At 49.3% G+C, this 21,064-nt stretch overlaps 1 protein-coding gene across 1 annotated transcript; it reads left to right on the top strand.

Annotated features, from left to right (window-relative positions):
• Nucleotides 1-844: 844 nt before the first annotated feature.
• Nucleotides 845-18,450, top strand: KLF9 (KLF transcription factor 9). Its single transcript, XM_074932266.1, has 2 exons — nt 845-1,825; nt 14,824-18,450. Exons 1-2 carry the CDS (start codon nt 1,357-1,359, stop codon nt 15,054-15,056), a joined length of 702 nt encoding a protein of 233 aa, XP_074788367.1. The 5' UTR covers nt 845-1,356; the 3' UTR covers nt 15,057-18,450.
• The last annotated feature ends 2,614 nt before the right edge of the window (nt 18,451-21,064 follow it).

The raw sequence follows: 21,064 nt of genomic DNA, 5'->3' as shown, positions 1-21,064 counted from the left end.
GGACGCGCCTGCCCCGCCACGGGCGGCAGCGCCCCCGGGGCGGGCGCGGGGGGCCTCTCCCTGCTCCCCCCGCCGCCCACGTTCACGGAATCCGCAGGAGCTCCGTGCCTCTCGGCGACGGCGCCGTGACGGTGAAACGTGTAACGACAACAGGTTACTCCGGCGGGCTTCGCGCAGGGCCGGCCCTCCCGCCGCCTGTTCGCAGGGCCCGGGGAGCCCCGTCCCGAGGCCGGGGGGAGAGCTGCGTCCGGCGGGGCCCGGCGCCGCGGGCAGGGCGGGCCCGGGCCCGGTTGGCGCCCCCATCACCAAGACGCCGCGCTCGGGAGGCTACACCCGCCGCCCCCCGCAGTGTCACGGGCAGGGCCGGGGGCGCGCGCTGCCGGGCCGCTCCCCGCGGGCGGTGGGCGTGGCCGGGCGGGTCGCGGGCGCCCGCCGGGTTTCCAAGTGTTGCGCACCCTTCGGAACCTCGCGCTGATTGGCGGGGCCTCGCCAGTGACATCAGCCGGCTCACTTCCCATTGGCCGGCCGGTTGCTGGGACCGCAGGCCTTCCAGGGAGGCACTTAACCCGCTCCGCGCCGCGGGGCCCCGCCGCCCCAGGCCGCCCTTCGCGGGGCCCGCGGCCGGGGGCGCGGCGGCGGCCCGGCTGGCGAAGCAGAGGCTGGCGGCGACGCGCCTCCGGCGGCCGGGAGGGAGCCGCGGCGCCCCCCGCGCCCGACCCCGGCGGCGCCGCGGCGTCTCCCTTTTAAGCGGGCGCGGCGGGGCGCCCGGAGTAGCACGCGGCCTGGGGAGGGAGCGCGGAGATTGGCCGGGCGGCCGCGCGGCGGACACACCCCCCTAGAAAAGGGGCGCTGTGAGTGGCGGGGGGAGAAGGTAAACAGAGCCAGCCGGGCCTGCCCGCGGCCAATCGGGGGGGCGGGAGGGGGCTCCGAACCTGACGTGATGGGACTCGGCGCGGCCGTCCTCGGGCAGGAGCACGCGGGCGGTGCGCGGCGCGGGGGGCGCGGCGGCGGCGGCGGCGCGGCGGGCGGTCTCCTCTCCCCCAGCCCCCGCGCCGGACCCGGTCCGGCCGCGCGGGCGGCGGGCGGCGCTCCCCCCCACCGGCTGCGCGCCGCCCCCGGGGGGGGGCGGTGAGGGGCCTGCCCGGCGCCCCGCTATTTATTCCCCCCCCCCCCCCCGTTCTCCTCCCCGCGCCGTAGAGACCCCGCGCCGCGGGCGGGCCATGGCTGGCGGCGGCGCGGCCGGTCCGGCGGGTGCACACTGAAGGGCGCCCGGAGCCCCCGCAGCTGCCGCTGCTGCTCCTGCTGCCGCTGCTGCTCCTGCTGCCGTCGTCGTCGTCGTCGGGGCGCGGTCGCACCATGTCGGCCGTCGCCTACGTGGACTTCGTGGCGGCGCAGTGCCTGGTCTCTATCTCCAACCGCTCCGCCGTGCCCGAGGCGGCGCGGCTGAAGGTGCCGGGCGAGGGGGAGGCAGCCCGGGAGCTGCGCGACCCCCGCGACGCCTGGAAGGACTACTGCGCCCTGCTGGCCATCGCCAAGAGCCTGCTGGAGCTGAACAAGTACCGGCCGCTGCCCGCCCCCTCCGTCTGCAGCGACAGCGTGGAGAGCCCCGACGAGGACGCGGGCTCCGACAGCGACGCGGCCACCGAGCCGGGCTCCAGCCCGCCCCGCAGCCCGCCGCCGGGGCCGCCCCCCCGCCTGCGCGCCGCCGGGGCCGCCCCCAAGGGGAAGCTGGCGGCCGAGAAGCGGCACAAGTGCCCCTACAGCGGCTGCGGCAAGGTCTACGGCAAGTCCTCCCACCTGAAGGCGCACTACCGTGTGCACACAGGTCAGCGGCGGGAGGGAGGCGGGGAGGGAGAGAGCGCTTGTCCTCGGATGAACCCGCCCGGCGGCGCGCTCGCCGTACCCCGCGCGCCTCCGCCGCCCCGCCTTTCCGCTTTGGCTTTTTGTCTCTTTTTTTTTTTTTTTTTTCTTTCCACCCCTCCCCCCCCCCCCCCCCCCCCCCCCCCGTTCTTCCCAGCCCTTCGTTTTTTCTCCCTTTCTTCCCCTCCTTTCTCTCCCCACCGCGATGCCGGACCGGCGCCCCTGGTCCGGCGGGAGCGGGCGGCCACCCCGGGCGGAGCTGCGGCAGCGCTTCCCGCCGCGCCCTGCCCGCTGTCTGCCTGCCCGCCGGTTCCCCCGCGGGCAGCGCGGGGCAGGCAGCAGTTGCCGGCCGCCGGGGAGCGGCGTGAACTCCGTGTGGCCCGGGCGGCCCCGAGGGCGGCTGCGCCGGGGGACGCCGACCCCGCTCGGGGCGTCGGTGAGGGTGTCGGCGGGGCGGCGGGAGTGGGCTTTCCCGTCGGCGTAGGCACGTATTCCCCAAACGAGTCCGGGGCAGGACGGCCCCCGCCCCGCGGGCGGGCGTGCGCTGTCCGCGCCCCGCTGCCGCTCCCGCCGTCGGGCACCGCGTTGTGCTTCCCCCCCTGCGCGGCCCGCCTTTGCAGAGTCGCCTTCGGGCTCCGCTCCGCGGCGGGGGAGCGGGGCGCCCCGGGCCGCGGTGCCGGAGCCGGGGGTGGTGGGGCAGCCGCCGCGCCGTGCCGCGGGGAGGGGCGGCAGCGTCCGCCTCGCGTCGCCGTGAGTCGCACCCTGGCGCTTGGCGGGCACACCCCCTCCAGCGGGCGAAGGACCCGGCGGGGAAGGCCCGAGAAGCACCTCGTGTGAAAACGGGTGTCGGCCCCGCGGGCCCCGCCAGGCAGCCGGCTTACGGCCCCGACACGCCGGGGCGGCCCCGGCGCGGCTCCTCCGGCCGAGAAGACCCGGCGCCGTCCGACGGGGATCGGCCTCTGCACTGCCCAGCTGTCCCCCGACGCAGCGGTCATCGCGACTCGGCTTCGGCGTGCCGCGCAAGGGCTTCCCTCGCCAGGATGCCTGTGTCCGCACCCCTGCCCTCGCCCCGGCGCTTTGGAGGGTGTGGCCACATGGCAACCCAGAGATAAAAAAATATCTGCTGCAGCTATTTGTACTTCCTGCCGCTCTGCCTAAGCGCTGAGGGGACAGCAATTGACTTCTCTGTTTGCTGTTTCATTTGTTGTTTTTTTGTTTTTTTTTTTTAATCCCTCTAGTGCAAGTGGCTGAATAAAAACCTTTACGTGTCTGAATTGCAGTGGGGGTCACAGTGCGATGCACAAGGCTGCTTAAAAATTGCTCTAAATTAAAGGTGTGAGTATGGAAGGGAGCAGAGCAAAGGAGACAAACGCTGCCGACACCTAATTTCATGTGCTTCACATCTGTTCTGTAGATGGTGGTTCTGTTCTGGATTTTGTCTGTTGGCAGTGATGGTTAAGTGGTGAAGTAGAAAACGAGTTTATCACCTGAGGAATGTACCATGAAGCATTGCTGTAGTATTTAACACAGCCTGGGTAGGGCATGGCCGCATCTGAGCTCCAGCGAGGCTTCCATTGCTCTGGCTTGCTGTGCGCCTAGGTGTACGTGCACTGCAGAGGAAGAGACCTGGTGCCGTATGCCTACCTATGCCCTGCCGGCAGATCTGCTGAGTGCTTAACTCGAGTGATCGGGGGAGGAGGATTACGGGAGAGCTCAGCGCTGAGCTCTGTGGTTAGACAGTTGGGACCGTCTCCTTGAGCTGGGAAAGAGGATGGTCAGTGGTGATCCTGTACTGACCTCGGGACCAGTGCCAAGGATTGTTGTGTGTGGAAGACTGCAGCTCTGTTGTTCTTTAGGAGGCTGAATGTAACTGATGCCTTGCAAAATGTTGGCTCATAAGTGACAAAGAAAATGCGTTAGCATCATTTCCACTTACTACCCCATGCTCAGATAACCACCCCGATACGGGAACCAAAATAGACTGGGATAGCATTCTGGGTGATGACATGTAAATTAATGTACTGTACAACCCACATGGTTTGCTGTAAGCAGTAGTGTTATAATAAGTATCTCCTGAAGTGGCATGAGGTTTAGCGTGTGCCGTTCACAAGTGGGTGGCCTTAGCTGCAAGTATGAGATGTTTGACTTGACGCACTGATGTACCATCACAGTAGTTCTGTGTGATTAAAACCACTACAGACATCCAGCAGTAATGAACTTTCAGAGCTTTCTAATGTGAACAGTTAATTGTAGCTAACTGAAATGCTAAATGATACTGCTAATGTTAATTATTTTTATAGATGGCAGAACAATTCCTTAGCAACAGTGGGATTCAATGGGATCTCTGGAGTTATGAATAACTACATATTGCAGAGCATTAATGCTCCCTCCATAGTACCATTTTTATTTCCTTTTTTTTCCCAGATAATTTCTCATATATCTGAGCTTCTTGAATTTCTTCCATCTACCTATTTTTCATTAGGCCACCAACTGGGTTTCTTGCTGCTGTGTGGCTTTTGGTAGAAGTAGGTACGCTGCCGCCAGTAGAGGCTTCCTGGTCTTAAATTTTTAATATTTAATTCCAGTCTCTCTATCTTGGAAAATGGCTTTAGGATCTCCATTCACACCTGTGAGCTTGCTTGCAGCCACAGCTCTCTACTCACAGATACTAACCAAGCAAGTTGGAAGGCTCTGGATACTGCTCTGTGCTGTGTAGTGGTCAGAATCAAAAAACTCTTCAGATCCTCTTTGGTAAGCTAATGCAAAGCAAGAAATGAAAGACCAAATAAAGGTAGAAAAGTAGAAGACCAAAGGCTTGGTGCTTGGAGGTTAGAGTTCTTCTTAATGATTCTGTAAACCTGGGTTCAAAGGCATTCCATATTTCAGGGACTAAAAGTATCTGTGTAACGGCTTGAAGTTGGGCCTTTGATGATGACTCTAGTTCAGTTTCCAAAAGATCCAAGTTAGCCATCAATCAGAAATAATCTTCTGCACTGATCTTAACAGAAAAAGGTCAACGGATGACACTGCACATCCTACTTGTGCAGACAGCCCCCTTGCTTATGCTACCAATCCCGCTGAACTCAGCCTAGTAGAGCAGTATTTGTAGGAGGCAGCCAGGGGAAGTCTGAACTCTGCCTCTGCCTGGGTGGATAGTCCTTTCCTTCCTTGCCAGGCCCCTGGTGTTTCTGCACTATGATCAGGCAGCTTTTCATATTGTCATGTATGCGTACCTATATTCAAAATATATTAACTTTCAAAGGCTCAGAGATTCAAGGACAAGCATATCACTGAAACTGAACTATTGCCTGCCCTGTCCCTTCAGTACCATCCAAAAGTAACTGCAAATTTATTAAAGTTCTGGTGTCTTGAGCGGGAAGAGCATTACAGGTAAAATTGTTGTGTGTGTATTATTTCCAGTAGCACCTCTGAGGTATGTGACGTTTGGTGTAGGAGAGAAAAGAATGTTATCCCCAGTGGCTTGCAAGCCAAAAGCTGTTTGTCGGGAAGGCAGGTGGAGGGATAGCCCTACAATATGACCATACCCTACTTTTTCCCATCCCATATGAAATGGTATTATGGCATTATAGGACACATAAACTCTGCTGAAGTTTGGCAGTGGCAGGAGGGATTACGAGTGGTATGTCTGCTTGGGAGTCTTGAGCACTGAGACAGCATGACCAGGTCTTGCAGACTTTGCCTTCAGAGCGCAGAAGAAGGCCCAGATGCATTGGCAAGATGTATATGAGACCCAAGCCCTGGAAGCAGTGCAGAGGTCAGGAGAAGGTGAGGGACTTTGCTGACCACAAAAATGACAGGCAACAGCAGAAATGCAGAGGGTTACCTTGAAAATGCACAGACTTCTCTAAATAGAGCTTTGATTATGGTCAGTAATGTGTAGGATTTTTAATTAGCCTCAATTGGGGGTGTGGGAAGGGTGCAGTTTAACAGAGAGATGTGCAGGCCAGGGAGAGAAAAGACATAGAAAAGTAAACAGGCAATCTCAGTCAGAAGGCCTGGGCAGAGCATGGAGCAAAGGGCAAGATACCAACAGGGAGAGAAACTGGCAGGAGAAGCAAACATTAAGTAATGTATGTTTGTTATGATGATGTGAATAGAGGCTAGTTAAAGGGCATGTGGCTTGCTCAGAGCAGATCCTCCTGCTCAGGAAAGGGGGACAGAGAAGGTACCATAAAGCTAGCTTGTGAGATGCCTCCTCAGACATGACCTGTAGAGGTTTATTTGCCTGGGCAGACAAATCCCACATGCTTCTAAATACGTGGTGCTGCAGATCAGTGGGAGGGTCATGTCTTTATCGGATACCTTTAATTAAGAGATTAGACACTCAAAAACCAAATGTGTGAAGAGTTCGACCTCTTCTGCTAGGCTTTTCAGCCATCTACATCATCGTGTAGACCTGGTGCAAAACAATACCAACAGTTTTGTTGCCTCTGGCAGCTGATGCACCCTTGACCTCTCCTGGCACTTAACTCACTGATGTTTGGTAGCAGGGCTGTAGGCAGAGGCGTGGACCTGTAGGTCAGCAGTCTGCACAGTGAAGCCAAGGAGTGTTTCTGGTAGAAAGGAAGGGTAAACCCTGCAGCTGCCTCATGCTGCAATCTAGGTATCATGACATTGATCCAGCCCATGTATGTTTTGTTTCAATTGTGCTTGCTTTGTTATTTGTGTTCTAGATTATCACTAGCTTGACAGACTATACAGATGCTGATATGTTGACAATCCTCTGCTTGCTGGGAGGTTTTTTTGGTATTTTGTGGGAGCATAATATGAAATTTAGCATTTTAAGCCCCTCCTTGCCAGATACTGTAGAATAAAACTGAAGAGCAGAAGGTGGAGCCAGCAAGACGTTTTTGGCTAAATTCAGACCTCCATCTGAAATGCCCGTTCTCAAGGATTAATGCAAATGTGTAAATTGTTGGAGTTCTAATGGGAGTGTTTCCATGTCTCGGAGAAGCACAATCATACTGACTGAAAGCCTTGCCAGCTGAGTAATGTAGGCAAAAATCCCCAAGATTAAGTTCAGTGTTGCCTGACTCCCAGTTGTTTGGGGGGGTTGTTCTGCTAAAAAATAAAAACTATAAGCCAGGTTTATGTGTCAGTGCGAAAGCACTCCAGACAGGTTTGTGCATTAATTGAGTCAACATAAAGAGGTGCACGTGTAGGACAGAAGCAGTTGGGCAAGCATCACCTGTAAGAGTGCAACTCCTATTTCCAAATGAATGGATTAAAAATGCAGATTTACCAAGTTCCTGCAGACTGTTATGCTGTGGCATTAAAGACCATGAGGTGGATGTCACCTGCTCTTGTTAGCTTGTGTGTCTTGCAGCACCAGCTCTTACAATCCCTGCAGGAATGATTGCTCTCCTTTAATCACTGTGGTGTTATGTACCAGGCTGCCGTTGTGGCCTCTCACAACTCCCGAGCAGGAAGAGCAGGGAGAGGCCAAATTAGGATTAAATGTCCAGAGTCTGACGTAGTGATGGCAAAGCACATTTCAGGTACTGTTTACTTGTGGTAGCATAGTTCACTGTCTGTATTCCTGTAATGATGACTGTGGATGGCCTCAGAGCACTCTATAAATAGCTTAAACTTGAGGGAGGAGTCTGTTGAAACACTGGCTAATAAATTCATAGTGAAATAGTAGAGATCATATTCTCTTTCTGAATGCATGTAAAATTGCATTCCTCCTTCCCCTGTCAAAGCTGTTTCCCCTTAGCAAGCATTTAATTATTCAGACAGAGCAGGACCTTAAACACAGTGCTCTTTGACCCCAGGTAAGCCTTAAACACCAGACTAGGAGTTGGTCTCTCTCATTGCTCAGTTAATATTTGTTACTGCAAAACTGAAGAAGTTCAAATGGAGGTAAGAAAGGAGAAGAGGTAGGAACTTGTCCCACATACCCATGAGTGTACAGCTAAGGGCACTCCTCTCAGCTGCAAAAGTGTAGATTTAACTCTCTGGTGAGGTCTGGGAGGTCTCTTCTCTCCCAGACAGCTTCCTCAACTGATTTTAAAAAAACAACCCAACAAACCAACATACATATAAAACACTCTCCCACAGAAAGCCTTTTGTAAGGCAGGCACGGGGGGTTGTGATCTCGCAGAGAAGCTGTAAGGATATCACTTGCTTCTGATGCTGTGTCACATGGGAGTAACAGCAAGACTGAGTCTCGCTGGGATTTAGGTTCCCAGTAGCTCAGTAGTGGTGGGTTTTAGCACGTGGTTTTGCATCTGGTCTTTTATAAGAGACTCAGACACCTGCATGTGCAAGCAGCTGTTGAGTGGTGGTTTTGAGGATGTTGGAGCAGTCTGAATACTTGCTGAAAGGAGCATTTTAACACCTGAATAGTCTTGTGGTGTTTAGTCCTGAGCGCTGGCAGAATAAACCCCTTGCTGCAACCCATCCATCCATTGCCTGTCCTGTAGGCAGTGTGTGTTTGATCTGTTGCCAGACTGGATGGCCACAGCTTAGGTGTTGCAGAAACCCTTGTTCTAGGCACGCCAGTACCTGGCATCCTCACAGCTGATCTCTCTCTGTGGTGTTTCGCACCAGCATCTGTACCTTGTGGCTGCCACACGTTTTAATGATCTGATTTTGCAATATCTCAGAAAACGAAAAAGGCTGTTTGAAAGGCCTCCAGTCTTTCTGCCCTGAAGTGCATGCACAGATGTCTGCAAGATCCATCTTCACCAGAATATCTTGCATGTGGCCACCCAGTCAAAATCCAGTGTCCCACAGGAAATTGCTCTTTCAGGGTGTGTGGGGCAAGCAAAGCACTGGGGGGAAAAAGGTGAGAGACCTGAGCAGCTGTTCTGGGGCAAGGAAGAGAGAGGGCTTGCCATTCCTGAAATAAGCTGGACCACGTTCTTGACATCCACCTACAGGACCTGTCATACTTCAGGAGACAGAGACATGCAAAAGTGGAGGCTGAGTGGGATCACAGAAAGAAAAACAAAAAGAAGAAATGCATGTCATTGTCATCTCTAAGTCAAGGATTGTGAGTACCAAGACTTCTTTGGAAATTTTTAGCTCTAGCAGCCACAGAGGCACAGGAGGATCTTGGAATATGAAGGTGGGGATTAGATTTTCATCTGAACCATGCAGAGCTGATTATGCCAGTCCTGTTTTGCTCTCACCTGGTGGCAAGAGGTTTCATTCTTTGGGCTTTCCATATTTGTGTGCTTTGCCTTCTCCCTCGTTCCCATCAGCTGCTTCAGGTTTCTGGCAGGAGAGGTCAGCCTTGGTGCAGCTCAATTGGTCTGGGCTTCAGGACAGGTGCTGTAAGCAGGGTGGATGTCCCTGCAGCAGGAGGTACTGGCTAGTTGTGCCCTGTTAGTGGCCAAGCAGAGGGTGAGAGCTGCACACAGACACCACATCCCAGAAGTCGAACTTTGAACCATTCTTCAGGTTTGATACTTAAAATAGTTGCTGCTATGAATACCAGGCATCACAGTCCTACCATGTGCTTGGTGGCCTCATCTTTAATAACATAGGTCAGTTAAGAGCGTCTAATTAGGTAGCCATTCATGCAACTGTAGCTACAGTACATTTGGCTTTCTAGTTAATGTGTGAAACAGTGCATTAGTGTTATTTGACAGCAGACTGTTCTGTGTTAGCTAGTACTGATGCCAGATGTGGACTTAGGGCTGTGTCCAGCCTCACTTCTGTTGGTAAGGAAGACAGTGTGAGCCTAGAAAACTGTTCATCTTGGCTGGACTTCTGTCCACACCACCAGCAATCTCTGAATGTCTTCTGTAAAGCCAGTGCTCAAGCAGTTTTACTAATTCATGTAAAATTAGTACTTTATTTCACCACAGAAGCTCTGTGTGCTCCAGTCCTGCACATCCTGTAACACACTAAGAGAATTTCAGAAGTATGGATCATCAACTTTGTCTTCATTCAGCTTTTTCAAACACAGCCTTCCCCCTCCCGGGGAAAAAAAAAAAAAAGTCACTCAGAACTTCTTCATCCCTTGGTTGCCTAAATCACACAGAATAACACAGAATTATCTAGGTTGGAAAGGACCTTGGAGATCATCTAGTCCAAACGTTCAACTAGCACAGTTCCCAACTACAGCATATCCTTAAGCTCTAAATCGACCCTACTCTTGAACACCTCCAGGGATGGGGACTCCACCACATCCCTGGGCAACCCATTCCAACGCCTAACAACCCCTTCTGGAAATAAATACTTCCTGACATCTAGTCTAAACTTTCCCTGGTGCAACTTGAGGCCATACCCTCTTGTCCTGTCGCTTGCTACTAGGCTAAAGTGGTTCATCCCCAGCTCTTTGCACCCTCCTTTCAGGCAGCTGTAGAGGGCGATGAGGTCTCCCCTCAGCCTCCTCTTCTCCAGACTAAACACCCCCAGTTCCCTCAGCCGTTCCTCGTACGACCTGTGCTCCAGACCCTGCACCAGCTTCGTTGCCCTTCTCTGGACACGCTCGAGTCATTCAATGTCCTTTTCGTAGTGAGGGGCCCAAAACTGAACACAGGAATCGAGGGGCGGCCTCACCAGTGCCGAGTACAGGGGTAAGATCCCTTCCCTGTCCCTGCTGGCCACGTTATTGCTGACACAAGCCAGGATGCCATTGGCCTTCTTGGCCCCCTGGGCACACTGCTGGCTCCTGTTCAGCCAGCTGTCAATCAACACCCCCAGGTCCCTCTCTGACTGGCAGCTCTCCAGCCACTCCTCCCCAAGCCTGTAGCGCTGCTGGGGGTTGTTGTGGCCCAAGGGCAGCCCCCAGCATTTGCTGTTATGGAAACTCCTCCAGTTGGTCTCAGCCCATGGCTCCAGCCTGTCCAGGTCTCTCTGCAGAGCCTCCCTACCCTCGAGCAGATCAACACTCCCACCCAACTTGGGGTCATCTGCAAACTCACTGAGGGTGCACTCGATCCCCTCGTCTAGATCATCAATAAAGATGTTAAACAGGAGTGGCCCCAAAGCCGAGCCCTGGGGGACACCACTCGTGACCGGCCACCAACTGGATTTAACTCCGTTCACCACAACTCTCTGGGCCTGGTCGTCCAGCCAGATTTTTACCCAGCGAAGTGTGCAATTGTCCAAGCCACGAGCAGCCATTTTTGCCAGGAGAATGCTGTGGGAAATGGTATCAAAAGCCTTGCTAAAGTAAATGAATTCATCTTTGTTAAAGCCACCATGAATTGCAGCTCCTAACCTCAAGCATCCACATCTAAATCAGCATTTTGTAGTGAGAAGGCAGGTGATGAATCAGTATACCAGTACTACCTCTACTATTAATGAGTCTGCAAATGCCCACTCTGTATTCCTTTTCAGAAACCTGTCCTGCACGAGATTACAGTGTGGGAAAATCTGGAATGTCTGAGGGTAGGGCAAAAACCTAAATAACTTACCATCTATTCAGAATAAAATAGAAATTAAATAAAATAAAGTTGACCTGCCTCTGGTTATGCAGAACAGCTTGGATACAGAGTTTAAACTCACAGAGAAAGAGGAAACTAACCATTTGTGGCAGAGGATGGGAAGAAGGAACAGGGTGAAAAGCTCAGGTGAAGCAGCAGAGCAAAGCTAGAAAGGATCCGTAGTGGCCTTTGTATCCATATGGGATTTAAAGCAAGCCAGGGCTGCAGGAGCAGGAGTTCTTTGGACTCCGGAGGAGACCTGCAAGGAGCCACCATTAGCTTGTTGTTCTCAGCATAAACTGTCTCCCACTACATTCCTGGTGGCACACAGGACAAAGAATGGGAGTTCTGCAGATGCACTTATTCCTATAATCTGTAAATGTGTTTTTGTTTCACTTGTTACTTCTGTAAACTGCCCTGGATATATGTGGGGGTTTTTTCTTTAAAGAAAATTATTTACATCTTGTATCTCTTGTGTTCAGATCCCATCACACATAGTTTTAAGGTATAGTGATATGCCATTGGCCATTCCTTCATCTGTTGATGAAAATCCCATCTGAGGTGTATCTTAAAATGTAAGTAGCATACTGCTACCAAAGGAAACACTGTATAATAGCACCCTTTTGATGGTTCATTCTGTTTTTTTCAAGCTTTAGCATTACTACTTCCAAAACTAAAGGGACAAAAATCATATAGAAAAGATATTTCTTGACTGAGACATGACACAGAAATTCCCATCTCCAGATGGAGGCAGCACTAGCTTGCATTGCAGCTCTGTGGACCATTGCCTGCCTGGCTGTGTATGAGCTGCAAGACTGTTGGCTCAGTGGACTCTTTCACAAAGGCCTTTGCTGCTTTAAAAAATAGTGTGTCAAATACAATCAGTAAACACAGCAACCAGCCTTTCTGAGTGGACAGTCATGTCATCAGGCATCTCGACCTTGATTTAAAAGCTTCCTGGATGTGCAGTCCACCTCTGCTTTGCACCTATTAAGTCTGTCAGTGAAGCACCATCCCTCTGGGCTGATGTCATCTATTACAACTTTGTGACTGAAGGGAGCTGCATTCCCTCTGTCTCCCTCAGGCTCAGAGACAAGCCCCTGAGGGGCTGGAAAAGTCTCCCTCCCCCTTGTCTCTCTGCTCTGAGAAGTCTGGAGTTTAATGCGTCCTGGTGCCACGGATTATGCCTGGCCTACTTTCATACATGCATTCCCAAAGTGGTTGTGACAGCATCTGCAGGCTTGTATTGCCAAGGTGGTGAAGCCATTCTTTGCCACTGTATTTGGGAGCTCAGTGCGTGGCAAGCGCTGGTGGTAGCTCTCGTGCATCTGAGGGAGTATGGCCACTCATCTCCGGCAGTGATCTCTGCTGCATTCACCATTCCAGTGCAGGGTGACTCTCCTGTTGGTATCAGGACATGCCTCCACCACACCAGGCTCCCCATGGCCTTCAGCCTGCTCCCCCTCTGAGCTCAGGGCTGGTTCCCTGGGTGAGTGCAGTGCCAAATGTACATAAGGGATCCTGAGTGTGCCCTGCTTTTCCTCAAAGCTTTGTGGTTACTCTGCGTAATCTAAAAGCACTTTCCCCTGGCACATGAAATGGGTGTGCAGGGTAGAGATGATGGAGGTCATGCTGCTCCCATCATGTTCCAGAGGGAATTCCAGTAGACAGGATCCATTTTGTCTTCCCATCTGCAGTTCTGGGAATGGGGGGCAGGTGAAGCCCAGTTTCTCAAAAGCTACATGGGGCCAGATTCAAAACACTGCTTTTAGGCACCCAGGTGGGATACTACCATGCCTAAAATGTAGACGCTGCACCCCAAAGACTGTGATCATTGTTGTCTAGCCTAGGCACCTGCTCTCCCTGTAGTACACTTAGGCAGTACACTTCTGCAGGCTGAAGAGCTGTCTTGCGGTAGACGGTTGAAAATGTAGTTTCTGGGGATGGGGCAGGATGCCTGAGCTCCTCTCACTGCTCTGGTGTGTAAGCGCCTGACATAGAGCCATATACTAGATGCCTCCACACATGGAAAATGTATAGCGCTTCTCCCCCGTTTCAAGGGGGGAGCTAGAAAGCTGTTTAGCACCTCCCACTGCTGCCTGCTTCCAGGAGCTGTGACAGAAAACGTGAGATAGCAAAAGAGCAGCACAAGTGAAACGCTTGCCTCGGATGCTGAGGGCAGGTGCTGTGCAGGGCAAAGCCAGGGGAGGATGGTGGGCACTGATGCAGTGCTCTGTACAGCTCCCGGTGCTGCTCAGCCATGTAGTGGCGGTCATGGCCTTCACGCACATTTAAGCCTGTGTACCTTATTAATTAATTTATACAGGTGGTGGTTGTTCAGACAAGTTCCCAACCATGTCTAAAAGTGTTCAGCAGGGAGTAAAAAAAATATCCCCAGTCAGGATGACTCCTGACCCCTGCAAATGACTCCTTTTTTTGTACTCTAAATGTAAAGCAAGTTTGCCTGTTGTGCCAAACTTCACAGCACCAAGAAATACTCGAGTTCCTGAGTTTCTTTTCAACTCTTCCAGGCTGGAAAACTCCTGGGATAGTTTTTTATATTTCATAGCTGACTATAAATAGCTGTCACATAGCTGTCATTTATGTTCCCTTCAGGAGACTCTTAAGAAAGGGAATTAAAGCATGAAACTGCAGCAGTACCTGATGTCTGTGACTCAAAGCTTTTGTGTGAACTTAAACACCTTTGACTTCCATCTGCCATGGACTAGGGTCAGCCTTGCTGGTCAGGAGATGTTGCATCTGTGCCTGTGGACCCGCATAGGAGAACTGCAGGGATGTGGGATGCCAGGCAGATTACAGTGATTGCTGTTCAATCCTACGTCTTTGTTTTTAAAAGCAAAGGTGCGGTGTAGTTTAGGTTAAGGTATTTGGTTTGGTTCTTCACCATCCTATCAAACATTTATACCAATAGAGCTGTGAATAATGAAGTAGTTTTCCTGTCCTCAAATCAGCCATCTAAGAGACCGAGGGGAGACCTGTACTCTCTGGAGCAGCTTGGATTTTTGGGGGAAGGGAGAAGAGGGGGGGCATGGGTCATTTTGCTTTATGTGTGCACCGCTCTCCCTGATCCCTACCTGCTAAGTTCTTCTCCCTGGGCTAGAATGACTTGTCCTAGGTGAAAGATTATTTTTGGCTTCTTTTCTAATGTTTACAAATTACTTTATTCAGCAGAATGAAGTGAAAGAGGAATAATACTTGCGCTCCTTTCCCAAACTGCTGTAGTGAGCCCAACTTGAAAAACATACAGACACAGGCAGAGCTCATCTGTTGTTTTGACAGTCTTCAGGGTCATGTAAGGTTCTACACTGGAGTGCGAGTTTTGTGCGGTTGGAGGGGTTTTTGGCTTCTGCTGGAGGTGAGACTGAAACCTGATGAAGCGAGTCATCAACAACTCCACAGACGTTGGCACCACAGCAGGAAACAAAAGTGGCCTTTTCCCCTCATCAGTGTGTTCCCTGGCTCCTCGGCGAAACTGGTACGTGCTGGCCTGCATTGCCCCCACCCCCCTAAATCTTTTGTCATCCTTTTCTCCTGACAGGTGAGCGACCATTCCCCTGCACATGGCCCGACTGCCTTAAAAAGTTCTCTCGCTCTGATGAGCTCACCCGGCACTACCGAACCCACACCGGCGAGAAACAGTTTCGATGCCCCCTCTGTGAGAAGCGGTTCATGCGGAGTGACCACCTGACAAAGCACGCCCGCCGCCACACCGAGTTTCACCCCAGCATGATCAAGCGATCCAAAAAGTCCAGCTCCGGCAGCTCCTTGTGAAGGCAGGGTTGGCCCGGGGAGGGGGGCAGGGGGGAGGCGACGATGCGGGCAGTGGCGCTGGAGCATGAGCATCCACTGCGGTGCCGGTCGCCCTCACTGTCCAAAAGCACATGTAGCCGATGTTCCAAAAAAAAAAAAAAAAAAAAATATTCTGTGCCCCCTCTCCCCGTCCTCCACCTCCCCACCTTGCGCTGGGAACAGTGGTCTGGAGCAAGTGGACTGCGGGGTGAGAGGAGGGAAGGGATGGCCAGCAGAGGAGGCAATCACCTCCTCTAATGTAAAGCATTGATGCTGGTGTACATATGTCTGACTGGAAAGTCTGGCCTGTGCCACCGCAGTAGCGTGACCCCAAAGTCTTTGTGATTGTTGTTTCATGAACATGTTTTGTTGAACAGTGTAATGCTGCTTGTATTTAGAGTTTGTTGAGTAAAACCGCTTTCTGAGTCACATAAATAACTCTCAGATAAAAACTCCATAGCACATTGTAGAAGTGGGTTTACTTCTGTCTCAGAATGATTCTGCATTTAAAGAGACTGTTAAGAGAAACTTTACATATGTTACTAATAGCATCTGATTGATATACTGCGATAAGATGAATTTATACTCAAGAAGACCCATTAAAGTAAATGGGTCTTTTTAATTTTTCTTTGTATTAACTATACTTTTGAATATAAGCTGCACTTTTCCAGTAAAGACATGTATAATTCAAGAGGATACTTAAAGCAAGAAAACCCCACAAGTTTTCTGACCATAGGTTTATTTAGCTCTGTTATTCTCTTACCTGGGAAAATACAAGTCAGCCTAGATAGTGTGGTGGGGATATGGGAGCAGAAGCATATGTCTCTCAGTCAATCCTATTCTTTTACTTTATCAATAAATACAGTACTGTACTATAGAATCTATGCCACTAACAGTGCTTTATTCTCCTGTGTTTTGTTTGAATGGATGCATAACAAGAGCTACCATCTTTATAAACGGCTGCTTTTTTAAAGGCTTTTTCTCTTCCTACACTTGCCTTAAAGATTTATTCTCTTCATACCCTTGCCTAGCTCCTGCAGAGTCCTGTGGGAGTTTTATGTGCTATGGAGAGAGTAGACCTTTCCTTAAGAGCACTCTGCTAATGGAAACAGCTGAAATTATTGTAAGGAGCACTTCGGACAGGCTCCTGTATCTCTTGATCACTGTTTCTGTAGAGTGTGGGGGAATACCATGAGCTAATCAGAAATTCAGCATGGAAGGTGTTTTGTAATACTCCTTACAACATAAGCTTCTCTTGTTACTCTGTTGTACCTGTGTCATGCATGGCACGTCAAACACTGACAAAGGCAATATTACATTTATTTTAAAGATATTTCTTGCTCTTTGAGAGGAGCAAAAATATCACTGAAGGAAAACTTCTAAGTCTTGGTCTTAAAAGCATGAACTGTAAGAGATGTTATCAGTGATTTTTTTCTTTTCCCTCCCCATCAACATAAAGTGGGGAGAATTCTGTTTACACATTATTTTTTTCGGAAACATCCTTCTCCTGTTTTTTTTTTACCCCTTCCTCTTCTGGAGGTGCAGCCCTACTATAGAGACTTAGGGCCAAATTCATCTTGTGAGTAGTCACACTCAAACCCAAAGTGTTTCCACTGCAGATGAATTTAGGTCATCTTGTAAAATTCTGTACATATAAAATCTTGTCAGTACACATGCAATTACAGTACCTTATTGTTTTACCTGATAAAAAGCTTTGCTTCCTAGAAATGAACATAAAAAAAATTAACTCAGAGAGTAGAGTGTTTTCTTCTACAGTTGTATAAGGCTTTCAGCATTAGAAATCAGTTTGCATATAGTGTTTTTACCTGTGTAGTTCATGATAAATTCCGTCTATGTGAAGAGAACTGCTTTTAAGGCATTGGGGATATTGAGCAGTCTGTGGAATAAAAGGGATGTGTTTTCTTCAGTGAAAACATCAGGAAACCAAGCACACTTTCTACCTCTGTTTCAGCTTTTTGAAACATTTATTTTAGAAACCAAACTTTAATTTCTGGTGTCCAAATTAAGTCATAGGGACATACGTTCTTCCTAATAAAAATGGGTAGCCTTGGTATTTCTATTGATATAGAAATACAGAAAGTGTTCTGCTTACCAGTACTGTTAATGCTGCCTTGTTGAGTGGGGTTCAGGGCCACGTGTAGCCCAGTGAGATTCAAAGGCACATGCACATTCATTTTCATTCTTTGTGAAGATCACGCAAAATTTCAAGTCCGTCCTGCAGTCTGGATTTTTGCCATTTTGTAGGACAAATGCAGCACTTGGAATTAAGGCCTGATCCTGTGAAATACAAGACATCCTCACATCCTATCAACAACCATCCTTTCAGCCACAGCTGATAAGCAGCTCCTGAATCAGTACAGAGATGTGTTGGTCACTTAGCTACCGGGATTAACCCATACACGGAAGTCAATGGCCAGATTTATGGTTTCCACCTTGTGTATTTGGGGTAGAATGCACATTTAAAGAACCATTGTCGTTCCTGCAGTCTGAAAGAACCAGCAGACAGGGTGTACTTTCATCTGTGGGACAATGGGATGTACAGGCACATGTTGTCATTGTGACAAGATCCTGTTTCTGAAAAAAACCTTCCTAAATGGTAATCCATTTGCCCTAACATATACTGTATTTCAGCAACAAAGGGGATTAATGCTATTCACTAGCCACTAACAGAATACTTTGGAAATAATCAGGTTTGGAGATTTTATTTCATTGTTTTTTTCATTTGGGGGTTTTGGGGTTTTTCTTTTAGTAAAAGAAAATGATGGCTCTAACACATAAAACAAACTGCAGGTTAGTTCTTTGCATCTTAAAGTTAAGTTTTGAAGAATGTTGCAAGTGTTGGAAAAGGAAAACCAGGTTCTCTAATACCGTATGTACTTGTACTATTTTGGAAATACTTAATAGTGCTGAAGTTAGGACAGCTCCTCTCCTTGGTTAAGAAAGTCCATTACTATAGAGAATTCATGGCTTTAAAGGTATGCTATACAACATACTTCTTTTTTGAACAGTTTTTCATGACCTGTATTACAGATCTGTTTTGAGTTTGCAGATTGACTTAGCCCAGCATACACCAGACTGGACACATATTTCAAAATGCTGTTTTACAGACTAGTGCTCTGTAACACTGTAAAATACCAACTACCAACAGTTTAATCAGTTTTATTTTTGTACAGTATTCGTATCCTTTATAAGTTATTTTGCTGTCCTGTTTTGTAAATCACATGAAATTCTAAAAAAAAGAAAAGGAAAAAAAAAGTAGGCATAGATGTTTTTGTATATATGTATATATATATTCTCCAAATAAAGAAAAAAGGAATGAAAAAACCCTCCACGTTGTTTTGAATCATTGGAGTCAAGCAGTGGTTGTGTAAACCAGTCCAAATGATAATGAAAAAAGTACTGATGTACATGATGAAATCCATGAGTTGAGTAGTGTATGAACCAGCTTCAAAGATCTTGGTGTTGCTAGTCATTATTTAGCTTGGGTCTTGTTTCTCTGCTTTTCACAGGTGTTTTCACAGCTAGTCCTTCTGCCAGCACTGCAGGGAGACAGACATAACGTGCAGTGGGAGAAAAGTGTCCCCTCACCAACATGCCCCAGCTCCCAGGAAGTCTCTCTCCCATTGCTTACTGACTTTTGAGCTCAAACTGGTGCCATCCCTCACACCACAGCTGCTCCACGAGCTGATGATGCTTCAGTCTGCACAGCCACACTGCTGCCTTGAGATTTCCATTGGTTTGGAGTAGCTGCTCATGTAAGGAGAAAAAAAACAATCCACTCAGCCTCTGAAGGAGGGAAAGGCAAGGAATCCTGTGCCAAAAAGCTCACTGACATTTACAGTCACTGACATTATGGTTGCTAAAAGCAACACTTACATGAACTAACTTAACCTGGTACATGGGAACAGTGCTAGGGTGTGACTGCAAAATGAGATCCTCAGTCCAAGGGAACATGAAACTCTCCAGCAATGCAGGCAGAGATGGAGGGGTAGAAGCATGCCATCTGCATCTGGAACAAAACTTGTAAGCAACCTCCAGATTTGACTTGCTGAGCTGGAGTTTTCTGTTCTCGGATTGGATGGCCAAAGGACAGATACAACAAATTCAGCAAAGGGTTTTCTTTTTTTAGCCTCTCATTGAATTTAGGAATAAGGGACACAGGACTGTGGCATTGACATCATTCCCCTGCAATCCCATCATAAAAGACTTTACATAAATGTATCATTCTTCACCTTAAACCCTTTGATATTTGTCTTTAGTGCTCTAATTGGAACAGCTACCAAAATCTTCCAGTATAGAGAAGACCTTAGCCTTAGAAGGATGTTTCCAGCCAGTGAGATCTAATACACTCTACAGAACGGTCTTTGCCAGGAGTGATGTAAATTTTGTCTGGAATAGGTACAACATGCGAAGAATGGGTGCACCCTAGTGGATGCTGGCAGAGTTCAACAGTGACATGGGGAGATGTGACCCTCAACACAGATCAACTGACAGCGAGAATACAATTTCTACAAGGTGAATTTTCATTTCTCTTGTCTTTCAAGATCAGAAGCATAGAAACGTGTCATAAAATGGCATAAAAGTCCAGTTAAATGCCTACAGAGTGGTTCAGAAAGCCACCTGCCTGCTAGGGTGACTAGAATGACTTTCATCTTCATGAGAGCTTAAAACAATGTTGTTCAGCACTCCTTCAGGACTAAGGAGTAACTGAGGTTTCCTTTCTGTATCAGAGCCCCATAACAGCAGCTACTTTCTCAATGGCTTTGGCTTTGGAAACAAAATCTTTTCCAGGTTGAGCTCCTTGCACCTCCCAGCCACATCTGGCAAATTACATCAACAATAACTTAATGCAAAGTCAGAATCGTCAGAACAATGTACTTACCCAAGTTCTTTTTAAGGGACTGTCTCAAAGCAGGGGAAGCTTTCCCAGTGGCAAGAAGTTTGCAGCAACCATGCTTTCAGTGCCATGTTCTACTAAACTGAGAAACACCACTTTCCCTAAAATACCTCCTCAAACACTTCCACAGGTATTATGGAAATCTTCCCATTTCAAAAAAGGAAGGTTTTGACTGGCATCAGTTCTAATCCCTAATAGACATTTGTTTCAGTATTATTACACATTGTATTTTTCCAGTTCATGTACCTTTATATGGAGCTCATGTATACCTTCTGGGGTGAGAGAGTGGAGTCCGTCTTGTTTTCAGCTTGTATTTTTGAAGTTACTGCCACTGTTACTGGTTTTTACTGGCTTGTGGTGCCCACCTGACAACTGATAAACATTGTATTGCTTTTCATATCAAAAGCCATCAGACTCTGTTTCAGTATCGTCTGGTGCCTGTTAGACCATGTAATGCCAATCAAAACAACACCTGGATGTCCACACAGCTGAACATCAGGTACAAAGGAAATGGAGTGTGTAAACTACAGGGCTAGGAGAATCACTGAGTAAGTAGGTAAGGACAGCTTACTATCCCAAGATCCAAGAAAGCCCTATGGGAATTCAGAATGCGTGGAGAAAGACCACAGTGTCAAAGCCCTCCTGAAATTGTGCTTAAAAGGTTTACAGAAAAGTCTTGGGCTTTCCAAATACCTTTTTCTTCCTCTTCTGGCTAATAGGCAGCAGCCAGAAAGAGAGCAACAGATGTTTCAGGAGATGCAGGTGTAATTTACATCAGAGCTCCCTGGAGAGACCACATATAGAGGTTTGGGCTCTTCTGCTGTTAACCACTGCTTTAGTGGTCTTGAACAGTGTTTCCAATCCAAACAGACTTTTAAGAGCCTATGAAAAGGCATACTTAACTGCCCTGTCAAAAAAACCACACCCAGATGCCCTGATTTGAGCCCAGAAGGCAACTGAGCACCACACAGCTGCTTGCTCGCATTTCCCCTCAGGAATGGGAAAGAGAAAATAAAACAAAAGGCTCAGGAATTGAGATAAGGACAGAGAAGGATGACTTACCCATTATGGT

This window comes from Athene noctua, chromosome Z (assembly GCF_965140245.1).
Source record: "Athene noctua chromosome Z, bAthNoc1.hap1.1, whole genome shotgun sequence".
Lineage (NCBI taxonomy): Eukaryota > Metazoa > Chordata > Aves > Strigiformes > Strigidae > Athene > Athene noctua.
Note: the sequence above shows the minus strand (reverse complement) of the source record. Positions and strands in the feature narration are given on the sequence as shown.